A 13,884-nucleotide genomic window follows, 5' to 3' on the forward strand; every position below is an offset into this window, starting at 1 on the left:
CCACAGATTTTAAGGGGAGGCGCTGCTCAGGAATATTATCAGGAGGACTTGCACCACCATATGCTGTATATTGAAAAACTGTGTTCTCTTTCAAGGGGACAATGGACGTATTTAGGCACTGAAACACACAGACAGAACTAGAGGTGGATCTGGTAGTCTTCTGAGTTGGTGCTATCTCCATCAGGGTACCCGTTTTGTAGCAGTCACCGGCAGCGTGTAACAAATAGGTTATTGCCTTTTATATTCAGTTTAAGTATGCCTTTCTGACTCCTCTTGTTAAAGTGGTCAGGACATCAATGCTAAAGGAAATAATGTAATTCCACAGCCTTTTCACACGTTATAAAACTGGCAGAGATGTATTGTTTCTCGTGTTCACAGACTAAATTAAGTGTGTCTATTTAATCCACCGGGCCCAATTTTGTCTGAACTAGAAGACTGCAACATTTCTTTAGCTCTCTTTCCAATGTGATCTGCCCTCAAAGCATAGCTAGAAAGTGGCCTGTCTCTGTTTACGGTAAGACACACTTTTAATTGGCTGAGCCTGCTGCAGACTGAGTCGGTGCACCTTATTACAGTAAATGCCTAACCCAAGCTCAGCATGAACTTGTACCTGCATACAGGGCACAAGTCCTAAAAAAAGAAGTGGGGGGACGCTGTCACCGGAAGTGACGTCACAACAGGAATCTCATGAAAAGAAGTGGGGGGACGCTGTCACCGGAAGTGACGTCACAACAGGAATCTCATGAGTATTCATATGCCTTTAGATGACGGGGCATTTCACAGCACTGCTACCCCTGGTCTGTTCCTCGATGTCCTTTGCAACCCCCCCTCCCCCCCACTCCCCCGAGGGGGTGCCCCAGTTGCACAACGAAGTGCTCAAAAGTGCACAAGATACAGAAGAACACACATTCCAAGCGTTAACCGCCAACGCCTGCTCGCTCCCCCTCCCAATCACTCCAGCCTGCACACACCACCGGTGCCTCTTAAAGTCTCCAATTACAAATATTAGCATATCTTTGGTAATTTACGGGAGACTTCCCTCCCACCCGGGCTCTCTGCTCACACAATGCTGTCCAGCTTTTGGGCAGGGGGGACGGCGTCCACCCGGAAAAACCTGGTAAAATAAGTGGGGGGACGCCGTCCACCCGCGTGGTACCCCGACTCGAGCCCTGCCTGCATAAGGGTAGTGTATTGGTGAAAGACAGACCAGCTGTTTGAATCTGCCAGTCTGCCTTTCACTGTAGAGGCAAACACCTGGCCTGCATTTGAAAGGAGATCCTTCTGCAGGGGGGTGCACTGAGTGACTGCACCCGCCTGCCGGGGGCTGCTTAGGGAGTCCACAGGACCCTCCTTCCCTCCTTTCAAGGGGGAACACTGACTGTGCAACATCTCCATGTGGATCCCTGAGAGCTTCTTTACTTCTGCTCCTACTTCTGTAATCCAGTGATAAAGTGTCGAAAATCTCTACTATAATGGAACTCCATTGGCTCCCCTTACCCTTGAAAACTCATGTTGTTAAAGAACACTACACAGCAATGGATTACCAATACATACTCGTGTCAGAACAACAGCCTAAGGATCCTAGAAATCAACCCCACAGTTTTGATGGAAAACAAAGGCACACAAAAGCACAAACACGCGTATAGATGATATGCTAGGTACAGCATAATTTGATTCCAATAGAGTTTGGGCTTTTTACGCACCTGCTGAACTACTATAATGTTCTCGTCTTTGAATTTCTTGAATGTTAATGGGATAGGTCTCTCCCTCTTCATTAATACCAATTGAAGCAACTTGTGTGATAACGTCTTGCCCTGTAATGAAAATAAATTTCAAAGAGTACATACATCAACCCCAAAAAACTGGAACCCACGGTCATACCAGCAAAACAGTTCTTAAACACAGATATTGTTTATGTACTACAAATGCTGTTATTAGGATTGAAAGGCTATGACACTTGAAAAGTCTTACTGTCATGTTTTTGTTTTACATGGTTTGCAGCATTCAACAAAGATGGCTTCTTTGCTTCAATGTTCACAATTCTCTTGCTCATGAAGCTCTTTCATTGACTGGGGCCTCTTTTCCACTCCCATGTTATTAACTTGAAGCACTGTCCTACTGATCCGGACGGTGGTCTCTTCCCACCAAGTGACACTTTAGTTTGCGGTATCTGTGTAATATGCTATATCAACAGATTCAAAATCATATAAATGTATTTACCTACTAAGAATTGTGGTCGCTTTTAATCAAATACTTTTACATATTTATTGATGTTCATTTATTGAGCTTGTAATATTCCTGCTTCAGTGAGTGAGAGGAGAAAATGGGGAGAAAATACCAGATGGAGGTGACGGAACGGATGGATTTGTTTAAATGCCATTGGCTCAGCATAAGAGTAGAATGGTTTCAGTTTTTGGCAAAGGAGAAAAGAGACACAAAGATCTGCAACCAGAGCACATGTAGTTTGGAAAACGTATACCCAGAATGCCATGGGAAGCCTGGTCGTCTGGTACAAAGGGAATGAGCTGTTGAGGTCTCACGGTGTGCGGTCAGAGACTGTTTTGTAAAACGGGCAAAGTCCTGAATTCAATCTGTTCATTCACTTTTGAACTGCAAAGTTTTTAAAGCAAGGGAGGTGTGGTATAATTGTTTCAGGCCAGTGATAAGACTGGCTGTGTGTTCTTGTGCTCAGTGTACTTTCTGCAATGTGCCAACTAATAAGTTACTATACAAGGTGGTACAGGATTACTGCGAGGATAAGCGGTGAGAAAACAATACAAGGCTGAGGATTCCTTAGTTCACCACAAGAAAGCAGAAATTGAACTAACTTTATGATAGCGCTTAGTTTGAGGCGAATGACACAACTGAGTCAAAAGAAGCACTGAATTTCCAAAGCTAGAGTCTCGGTTGGTAAATAATATTGATTGGTAGTCACTCAGTACACCATCTGATTCAAAGTGAGAGGGGAGCAGAGCGTGGGCCACAGTTTTCAAAACCGTAGCCGCATATGGAAGGCCCATGATTGGTCAGATGTTTCCTAGAACGCCTGTATCCGTAGCGGATTTTAAAGATGAGGACTGATGATGGCATACCAGATCATGTAAAAGACATCCTTCTTAAGGAAGATATGTTGCAGAGCAGTTAAGAACAGTAAAGTAGCCAATGAGGACTGATGATGGCATACCAGATCATGTAAAAGACATCCTTCTTAAGGAAGATATGTTGCAGAGCAGTTAAGAACAGTAAAGTAGCCAGGACCCCGAACTTACCCACACTAGAGTTGAAGTTGACAGCAAGTGTTAAAGTACCTTTTCACTAAATTGTCTACACACGTCTACATTTATCTTGTTGAGAAGGAAAGGTTCCTTGCATGGTGGCGGATTTGCACTGCTGCCCTGAGTGCCCCAGCTACAAAGGTAACTAGATCCCTGGTGCTGATTTTTGGTGTCATGGGTGAATATGGCTCATGCGTGTGCGCCTTGACAGAGGCCTGTCTCGCTGATTGTGGTCTTGTTCGACCAGGAGGAGCACTCATATAACTACCCTCATAGTGGCAAAAGACTCCTGGCTTTGCCAGGAGTTAAGGAGTATGAGCGCGTTAGTGGCAACATACCGTATAGTCATCAGTAGGAGTGAACAGGCTTTTTTACCTACGTCACTAGAGTGAGGCCTATATGCGCACTCATGTAAAGTTCCGCTGCTGTGTGCTTATCTCAAAATTGGCCTCCATCAAGTTAGTATGTAGTGCTGTGCAGTGCACGTTTGGTTTCATCCATGTACTGTGTGTATATAAGCCTGTGAATAGTGCAATACATGGAGGTCTCCGAGTACAATTGTGGGAGAACCAGTGCTGGCTGAAGGAGCATATGGAGGTAGTAGAATCCCCCCTCTGCCACAAATTTGTGGATTTCTGCATTCCTGTGGGCTGGATGGGACCCATACACTGCAGGATGAAGAGCCAGGCTCTTCTGTACACTTCAAAGGGTGCTCTTTGATTCAGGGAGAGGCCACTGGAAAGGAGCCTGGCAATGGCCCCTCGTGGCGGGATGCCTGGCTTTCACCTTGTGGATGCCCTGCTGGGTTATCTCACAGGGGAATACCAGGACGGGTTCCCTAAGCAAGCGCTTAGAGACCGGTTGGTGATTTGCGCTATATAAATATCTGCACATTTACATTTACATCTCAGGAAGGAGATGGGGCTCATAAAAGAAGCATAAAGAGTAGGGCTGGGGGCCTGGGTTAACCTTTTGTTGCAAATATCACTGTTGCTGACATATCAGGTGTGAACCTCTAGTCAGTCCGATGGCCTGTGTTGAAGGGCTATCAGAGTTGGAGTCGTTCCTGCTGTGACAGACTGCTTTCTGGATTAAGTATAAGACAGAGGAGTGGGTACTTCAAAAGGAAGTTGACCCCGCACACAAACTTCAAAGAGTCAGACACTAAATCACATTTGGTGTCTAGAAATGGACTATAGGAAGGGGAGCTCTAAGACCTCAAAATTGGCAACTGTCAAGCAGCCAGTTGGGCTGTGCAAGGAGAATCTCTGCAAGACTTCTGCATGTGACCAGGGATGGGGGCTATGGCTTGTCAGTCTCCTAGCTGGGTGGGAGAACATCACCCAGGGAAATCCAGGACCACCTGCCCCTTGATCCTGATGCATTAGTGTCTGCCTGCTTGCAACGACCAGTGGGCCCTGTGAGGAAGAGGAGAGTGCTGGAGGGATCGTGGTTCAGTGAGGGAATCCTATCAAGTGGATCCCTGTAGCGAGGTGTGAGGAGACTGCTTCTGCACCAATTAGGTTATCACACGTATGCAGGTTCAATTTCGTGACCCCATATGCCAGAAGGGCCGCCAGGAGGTTAGCTATAGTTGCCCTGATTAGGTTGTTGGCCATATGCAAAGGGAATTCAGCAACCCTGTATGCCAGAGTGGACTGCCATGAAGATTACTGTTGTGCCGATCGGGCCATAGCCCATGTGTGAAGTCAGAAATCCCTTATGCCATATGGGGCTGCTGTTAAGATTTCTTTTGTGTTGATCAAGACGTCACAGAAGTGGGGACTGAGGACAGTGACCCCATATGCAGAAAGGACCACCGAAAAGGACACGGAACGCTACCTTGTTCAAGTAGTCCACGAGAGGGGAGGTCGCTGTGGGGACCTGTGTGGTTCGAGCCACCGACAGACAATTGGTATCAGAGCAATCAACCCTCCATCTGTGGGGAAGATCAGAGGAACTTATCGTTTCCCTAGAGGGAGCGTCATAGAAGCCCAGCTGCTGCCCCTGCAGAGTCGTGAGTGTTACTCACCAACAGCAGCGGCTGCATGTCTCTGCGACCTCTTCAAGTGAAACACTTCAGGAGAATTTGGTCGTGCAACCCCTGCAGGAGCGGGTAATACTAATCATAGGGCGGAAGGCCCCAGGAGATCTTGTTCTGCCACATATAGCTTCAGGCACTAGAACACCTTTGACTTTTAAAAGAGTCAGAGTGGGACTATTGAGATTCGGACTACTAGTTAGGCCTAACCTGAATGTCACCTATAGAGAATGAGGAATAAACTTCTACTGCTAGTGAGAGGGAAATGGGACACAGGGACACTAAAACCCTGACCTCTGGGGACTGTGTGTAATGCTTGTGTGTGCTGTATTTCACTTTGTGTTCAACTATTTTTTTCATAAAAGTAAGTATTTGACTGCTTATCATTTATTGTTGCTGCTGAACGTATTTTGAGTTGTGAGCCTGGGTTCACCTCCCTGCATCTACACCCCCCCCCCGAGAAGTCTTAGACTGTTCAACCCACACTACTGCTGAGAGTCCAGTGCTGAAGGGGTACTTTTTTTGTTGTAAACAAACTTTATTAGTCATTTGAAAGACAAGGCATCATATAATACAGGCGCTTGCTCCACACGGCATGCCAGCTGAAGTACACCTCTTAACACATAGACAATTCAAGATTAATATGTTAATGTCCAAATTCCGACTCAATATCCTCAGGAGCTTCAGTAGTAGGTGTTTTCTAAATACATACCTTCAAGTAAAATAATAAATGATTCACCCCTCCCTCCCCCCTACAAAGAGTAACTCCCACCTCTCTCTATCTCGCCCCCCTCCCCCCAGGCATGTCTTGGGTTATCAAGCACTTGTATCTCTCTCCGGGACATCCTCCAAGAGTTTCTATCTAATTCTCTTGATTCCTGAAGTTCCTGTCAGGGCTTCCGCTGAGGGCGCACTGCTCATTTCCCTTACATCTCCACACATGCATCTCGATACATGGAATCAATCATTCATCCCGACTATTCTCAGACTCACTCTTCTGAAATGTAATTAAGCTGCTTTAACTGCAATGTCAAAGCCTCCCACGCCCTGGCTGCGTCTAATGTCTTCTCGCTCCCATTACTCTTAGCGTCCCGCAAGCAAACTGTTCCTTCACAGCCTGTCCCCCGCTCAAACTCTCTTCTCCATCTACTTATGCTGGCTCTCCCCCTCGCCTTCCAGTGGCTAATATTAAGCCTAAGTCCTGAAATTTGCTGGTGACCTTGTTCTTAGAAGTATGTGGAAATCTGTGTAGTAAGCAATATCCTGTTGTTATATTCACTTCCTTCTCAGTAATTTCAGCTAAACTTTCCGTCGCCTACCCCCAGTAATTCTTTATTTCTGGGCAACTCCAGAACTTTGGAGGAGCTCCGCTCCCACCTCGCTACATCGAGGTCACGCGGCCGTGTCTGTGTTAAAATACTTATTGATGCGCCTGGGGTAAGGTACGCCCTATGGAATATGTAGAAATTAACCAGCTGAAATCTGGCATTTCTAGTGACCTTGCTGACACTTTCCTTTATTTCTCCCCCTGTTTTTTCCTCTAAGGGTTCTCCTAAATCCTCTTCCCACTTCTGTTGTAGTTCACTAAGTGGGAGGAGTGTTGCACGGCTCAGCCTTCAATACAAACAGTGATCGCCTTAAACGTCCCCGCCGCCGTTATATACCAATTGGCAACCTTCATCTAATCCAGGCTCAGTGAGGCCAACCCCCCAATACTTGGGTATTGCTGCAGTTAAGGCCGCAGGAAGTCGCCCCTTGGTATTCCATTTTGCTCACTAAATTCTTCAAAGGGTAATAACATACTGAAAGGATGTGCTGCTGACGCTGTAGTAGTTTCCCAAAATAAGTATTTATTACAGGGTACAGAGAGCCGTCCCAGCTGGCACAGCCAAGGCACATAAACAGCAACTGCCACTAAGAGAACACTCAGAGCAAGATACTTACCAACACTCTAGATGACATCATGGACCACTCATGAAGCACTGCCAGCAACACATCACCACACCTCCCCCCCTTTATAACTAAGCAATTAAGAAACACAAGTTTAACCAGGGAGGGATACAGAAATGAAAAAGGAGCAGGAGAACAAACAGTAAAAACTGTAAAAAGTTTCATGAACTATGTGAATAAACACAGACTAAACATAATCTCGTAAACATCGTGGTCTGGCATAAACTCTGGTGCTCTTCCTGACGCCATCCCCTTCCAAAACTTTGTTGTTAATCTTAACAGTTTCAGATGAAATGCACAGATCTTTGGCAACACGAGAAGTGCTCCGCTAGTTTCCATTAGACAATTTGACAGCATTTTTGCGAATATCAACAATCTGTTGTGAATCTAAAAATTTAGAGAGACCTTTTCTTACAGAAACAGGGTTCTTGATTCTAACCCAATCTCCAATACGGAGTCTGTGGGGTACTTTTCATGAGGGAGTTTCAAATTTTTTTGAAAATACTTCAGTAGATTTTTTGTTGGCAGACTCCCACATGCACCTCATGTCACAACTTTGAAGAGAGGATTTCTCCATCCAGAAAGGGTAAACCTGTGAAGAAGCTTTTCTCCCCCTCATAAGTTCGAAGGGACTGAAATTAGTGGTGACATGAGACAAAGTGCGGTATGACCAAATTAAATCTTTCACAGCTCGAAAAACACAAGATTTTGATCTAAAAGCTGCTTGCACACACTCCACCACAACTCTATTGAATCTCTCTGTCTTGCCATAACTCTGTGGGTGGTAAAGTGGAGTTCTAGTGTGCTTAATGCCACATGTAGAAAAGAATTAATTTCCTCGGAAACAAATTGCACACCGTTGTCAGTAAGAATTTCCTCATATAAAAAAGATTTAAACACTACAATACAAACATCTTTCAATTTTTAGTTAGACGTGTAGTTTAACACACCTTTTTATACCCTTATAAACAACAATGACATTTATTTTCATACAAACCTCACTTGAACAAACTCTCATCTCTCCACTTATTCTAACAGATTGAAAGATGTTTGTATTGTGGTGTTTAAATCTTTTTTATATGAATTGATGAAAAAATATTGGAATTAAATCCAACGGAACAGGCGGTTGTTGTGACATTGTTTTTTTCAATGCACAGTCAAAAGAATCTTGATGTATTAGCAGCATTGGCATTTTCGTTGTTTTGTGATTATAGTTGGTTTGGCCTTGCTGCATAGCAGTCAAACCCCTCTTTTGGTTTCTTGCAGTTCCCCTAAGATGGCTGGACACCCATTTCGTCAGCCATTGCAGTTGAGCTGCAATATAATAGTATTCAAAATCCGGCACCGCCAATACCCCCTCGCTAAAGCCACTCTCCTCCTTCCTGCTCCCCATAGGAATTCCATCACCATTGTCCAGGGCTGTTTGAATCGATCCGCAGGGATCCATATTGACAGCACTCCAAAGATGGAGAGAAGCCTCGGAAGAGTCACCATCTTGAGTAAAGACGTCCTGCCTGTCACCGAAAGGAGGAGGGTTCCCCAGAATTTGAAATTGGCTTTCGTTCCACGTATAATTTTCCCCACATTGCCCTCTAGGGGATCTGTTTTATCATGGTATATTTGTACCCCTAGATATGGGATGCATCTCTCTTCCCATTCAATCCCCCTTCCCCGTCTGCGGTTTCTCCCACCCCTGCATTGTAGGGAACAAACTCGACTTTCTCCAATTCACCTTAAGGGCCGCTACTCTTTCCAGCTCGAACAATAGACTTTTAGCACTCACCAATTCTGTTTCCGTATTACTTAAAAACAGAATCAAATCATCGGCGTACAAAGCTATATGATGAATATGCCCGTCAACATCCAGGCCGCGGTACCAATTCTCAGACCTGGCTTTAGCGGGCAGCGGCTCCATGGCTATTCCAAACAGCAGAGGCGATAATGGCCCTCTCTCTACCGCATATACCTGTGAGATAATCTTTCCTGTCCTAACCCGGGCTGTTGAGTCTCTATATAATAGGGCTGTCCATGCCCCAAATCCCTGCCATAATCCAAAACCGTGCATCACTTTAAATAGGTATGGTCATTCGAGACTATCAAATGCCTTTTCGATGTCTATTATCAAAATAGTCACCTCTTCCTTGCAGTAGGAGTCAGCTCCCAGAACTCTTATTAGTCTCCTCACATTCATTGCCATATCCCTTGCTTGTATGAATTCAGCCTGGTCCCAATGTATGAGACTCGTCATGTGTAACAAGAGCTCTGTGGACAGTATCCTGCTCATGATCTTATAGTCAAGGTTGAGCATCGACAGTGGGCTATATGCAGTCTTGTCATGCGTCTGCTTGCCTGGCTTCAATAATGGGACAATCAAGGCCTCTCTAGTGTTCCCCGGTAATTTCCCCTCCTGATTTGCTTGGTTATAGAGCGCTTCCAGCCGGGGGCCCAGCAAGTCGGTGTATGTAGCATAAAATTCTATGGTGAACCCATCAGTACCTGGTGTCTTATTTCTAGCCATGAACTTAACAGCGCCTGTACATCGTGCAGGTCTATCTCCCGACCCAGGACTTCTGCCTCTTCTTCATCGATTGTTGGCAACTCAACACTGTCTACATATTCATCAAGTTCCACGGCTGTAGGGGAAGCTTTACTTTTATATAGTTCGGTATAATAATCACAGAAATACTGATTAATGTCTTGCTGATGATATAAAGTCCCTCCCCGATCATCTCTCAGTTCCAGAATAACAGATCCCCTCTTGGCCGGATTGGCCAGCCAGGCCAACAAAGCTCAAGGTTTATCCCTTTCCACATGGGCCCTTGTCATGTAGTTCTTGTAGTCAACGCAATGTATTCTTTCCACGTGTCCCCCTACCTCCTCTCTGGCCTCTAATATGTCCTTCTGTTTTTCTGCATTCCCAGGCCTTTCTCGCTCAACCTGTTGCAACCTCTGCTCCGCATCCGGTGTCTCCCTTAGAAGAGTCATCCTCACTCCTACCGCTGCAGAGATACAGCGCCCCCCCTAAGCACCACCTTGAACGCCTCCCACTCTGTCATAATATTGGAGGCGGTTCCTTCGTTTTCCGCTAAATATCGTTCTATGGCTGTGTGGATCTCAGATTGGTACACCTGATCTTCCAATGCCTCTGGTTTAAGGAGCCAAGTAGGTATATTTGTTCTAATCCTGGACCAGCTAAGGCAGACCAGCATAGGATTGTGGTCCGAGACTGTGCGTGCTAAATATTCGCTACTCTGTACGTGCCCGTGCACATCAGGGGTGCACAGAATAGCATCTAATCTGACGTGTAGGTCATGCTTAGAGGAAAAGAACGAATAGTCCTGTTCTCCTGGGGTGGTGAGCCCTCCAAGAGTCTACTAATCCCCATTGCTGTTGCCAATCTCTTCTTGCCCTTGCCACCCTGTGGGCAGGTGAGTCGTGTAAGGGAGGGTAAGATATGTCAAGCCCTACATCTTCAAGACTATTGTAGTCTCCCCCCTGGAGTACCGAAACTGTCAGTGCATGCGCTAGTGACCAAGATATATCAGCCAGGAATGAAACTTGCTCTATGTTTGGGGCATATATACTCCCAATTGTTACATCCCGTTCATCCAACTTGCGCAGGACTACCACATACCTCCCGTTTGGGTCAACAAATTCCCTGGTGCATTGGAAAGGGATCCCTGCTCTCACCCATACCAGTACTCCTCTGGCGAATGCTGAGTAATTCGTATAAAATAATTGCCCTCGCCATCAGCGTTTTAAAGCAGCCCCTTCTTTTGCATTAATATGCGTCTCTTGCAATAACTCAATTTGCACCCCTCTGCGCACCAGGAATGCATGTATTTTATGCCGCTTAGTCATGGAGTGCATCCCACGCACATTCCAGGAGATGCATTGATAATCTATGGCGGGTCCCATTGACCAGCCATTGCAACCTTCTTAATAACATGTGTAACCCAGACATGCCCGGCCCCCAGTGCACAACCCCAAAATAACTGAACTACCCAACTCCCCTTCCCCAGGACAGATAGAAGTAACCCCCCTCCCATCCAAACTCTGCTAACTATATTGATTATGTGGGTGAGGTGGCTGTCGCCCAGCCTCGGAAACCCCGCCACCCAGAACTCCCTCCATGTAAGATCTGTCAGTCCCCCCGCAACTCCTCATCTGTAATACTGCAAAGGTATTGACCACAGCTCCCCTCCCCCCCATTTTGCAGAGTAAATGTTCTGCAAAAGTATATAGTTCGCCCAAAGTTGGGGACTCAAAATTCCGGATCCCCCAGTTCAACTTCCATGGTGTGGGGTGTCACCACAGGCATCTCTGTCTCTGAGTCTTCTGTCGCGCTCAAAATTGGAGAACTTTCTAACCGGCCATCCTCTTTGTCACTCCTCGTTGATCTAGGGCTGGACCCCGGTTGGCTAAGCTCCACCACCGCCCTGATGACCTTGCTCCTTTCGACTTGAACTTCTGTCGGGGTCGGCGCTCTCAGTTGTCCTCGATTCCTGTAGACTGTCTCGGCGAACTGCCTCCCGACTTCTGACCAGTGATAGTTTCCAGCCAATCCCAGGCCTCCTGCGGCGTTAGAAAGAATTGCACTCCTTTAGGCCCAACAACTCGTAACCTGGCAGGGAATAGGTTTGCATATGAAAGCTGCATTTGTTGTGGTTTTCTCTTTACTGCCAGGAACGTGGATCTTTGCCGCTCTACCTCTCTAGTGAAATCTGGAAATACCATCACTCTGCTATTTCCAATTTGCAAATCCTTCTTTTGACGAGCCTGCTTGAGTATATGGTCTCTATCTCAAAAATGGAGCAGGCGAGCAATAATTGGTCTCGGGGGCACTCTTGGCTTGGGAGGTCTGGCCGGCACCCTATGCGCCCTTTCAATTGCGTAAAACTGCGAGAGTCCCTCAGGAGCCACTTCTTTCTTAATCCAATTCTCCAAGTACTGCACCATATCATCTCGTTTCCCCTTCTCAGGCACCCCTATTATGCGCAAATTATTGCGACAAGACTTCTCTTCACGATCTTCTGCACGCAGCTCCATAATTTTCAATTTCGCCGCCACTTCCGTGAGAGATTTTAGTTCTGTCACCTCTGTAGGGATATCCGCAAGCATATTTTCCGTGCTGGGGACACTTTCCGCAAGCCGGCAGTGGTCATCCTTCAGGAGACTAAGATTGGTGCCTATGGAGTCTATTTTTGTTTCGAGCGCTTCCCGGGAAGCCGTAATGGCTTCCATTAGGTCTGCCAGTGTGAGCTTCAGAGTGGGTGCTTCCTTTTCTGAGTCAAGGATCTCATCCTCTTCGTCCCTTGGGACGCTCCCTCCCCCGCTATAGCGGCGCTCTGTCCTTTTCGCAAGGCCACTTTTCCCATAGTGATCGCCCACTCAGGCACTCTATGTGCAACAGGCCGTGTTGTATATGGAGCTCCTCTCTTAGGTGCCACCCCTCTCAGGCCAATCTCCCAGTGGTTTGAATGGCACCATTCTTCCACGGGTTGAGCAACAGTCAGACTAGTGGTCTGCATGTACAGGCTTATCCCATTGCCCAGTCACCACTGTACCCCACAGTGAGCTCTCCGCCTGGTCCAATGTCTACTCTCTTTCAGAGTGTTGCGTCTTCCCGTCGGCGGGACCCTCGATTGCCCTCAGGGTCCTGGGAGCTCATGTTCCACTAAAAAAGTCGCTTGTAGGTGCATCGCACTGGCCTCTCATGCACCTGGGCCATTTATCACAGGGCCCCACTTGTAGACCTAAAGGCCTCTTCCTCCCACTAGTATGGTCGCTCACTGTAACCTGTATCGCGCACGCCAAAGTTTCCAGCGACGCATGACTCACAGCTCAAACCGGTCATGGAATACCACTTGAGTGGGCAGCGCCCCATCTGCACACTCCTTTGCAGCCCAGTTGTCGCAATCAGGAGTGGGCTCCCTAACGTTCTCCTCGCTGTGATCTCTGCAACCTATCTCTCTCCAGGCTGCAGCTTCAGCAGGCGACTCTCACCGTAGAGCTATGATGCCCCCAAAGAACAGTGTCCATCTGTAAGGCCTTACCGGCTGGTTTCTATTGTGTTGCACTATTTACTGGGGCCCGGAGCTCACGCATCTCCCGATGCCTCCTCCCCCCTCTGGTACGGCTTTCTGCTGCAGACCAGTTTAAGCTCTCGTCTAAGCCCAGGCAGTGACGCTTCTTACCGTGTCCTCACTCTCGTGTTTCGTCCCGGGCCTCAGGCAATCAGGGGGCTATCAGCTGGGCGGTCAGTGCTCTCTGCATCCATCATGATTTGCTGGACGTGCGTCATCATTCATGCCGCAGCAGGATGCAGTTTCTCGGTCCACCCCTCACCTTGCTCTTACTCCAGGTCAACCACGCCACTGCCAGCCTGCAGCCAAGTGAAGCTCCACACAGGGGGGAGGGGGGTGAGTCGCCAGCCTCCACACCCACTGCCTGTTTCCCCGCGATACGAGCGCTACTTGCCTGCTGCTCGTCTTGGCTCTTCGTACCGGGTATTAGGCTGTGAACTCCGCCTCATGCGACAGGCGCCACTTTGAATTCCGCTCCTCGGGATCGTCGCCTCTTTGCCGGCCATCGTTGTTGGCTGAACAGTATGTACCG

The 13,884-nt window shown here is 47.2% G+C and overlaps 1 protein-coding gene across 4 annotated transcripts in view; it reads right to left on the bottom strand.

Annotated features, from left to right (window-relative positions):
* LOC146861683 (uncharacterized) overlaps nucleotides 1-13,884 on the bottom strand; it is a 311,367-nt gene that overhangs the window by 54,541 nt on the left and 242,942 nt on the right. For all 4 annotated transcript variants that reach the window (XM_085646054.1, XM_085646052.1, XM_085646053.1 and 1 more), the window contains one exon: nucleotides 1,704-1,814. In XM_085646054.1, coding sequence (XP_085502180.1) covers nucleotides 1,704-1,814 — 111 coding nt within the window. The remainder of the gene's footprint in view (nucleotides 1-1,703; nucleotides 1,815-13,884) is intronic.

The sequence above is a fragment of the Triturus cristatus genome, chromosome 3_1, assembly GCF_964204655.1.
Source record: "Triturus cristatus chromosome 3_1, aTriCri1.1, whole genome shotgun sequence".
Taxonomy (NCBI): Eukaryota; Metazoa; Chordata; class Amphibia; order Caudata; family Salamandridae; genus Triturus; species Triturus cristatus.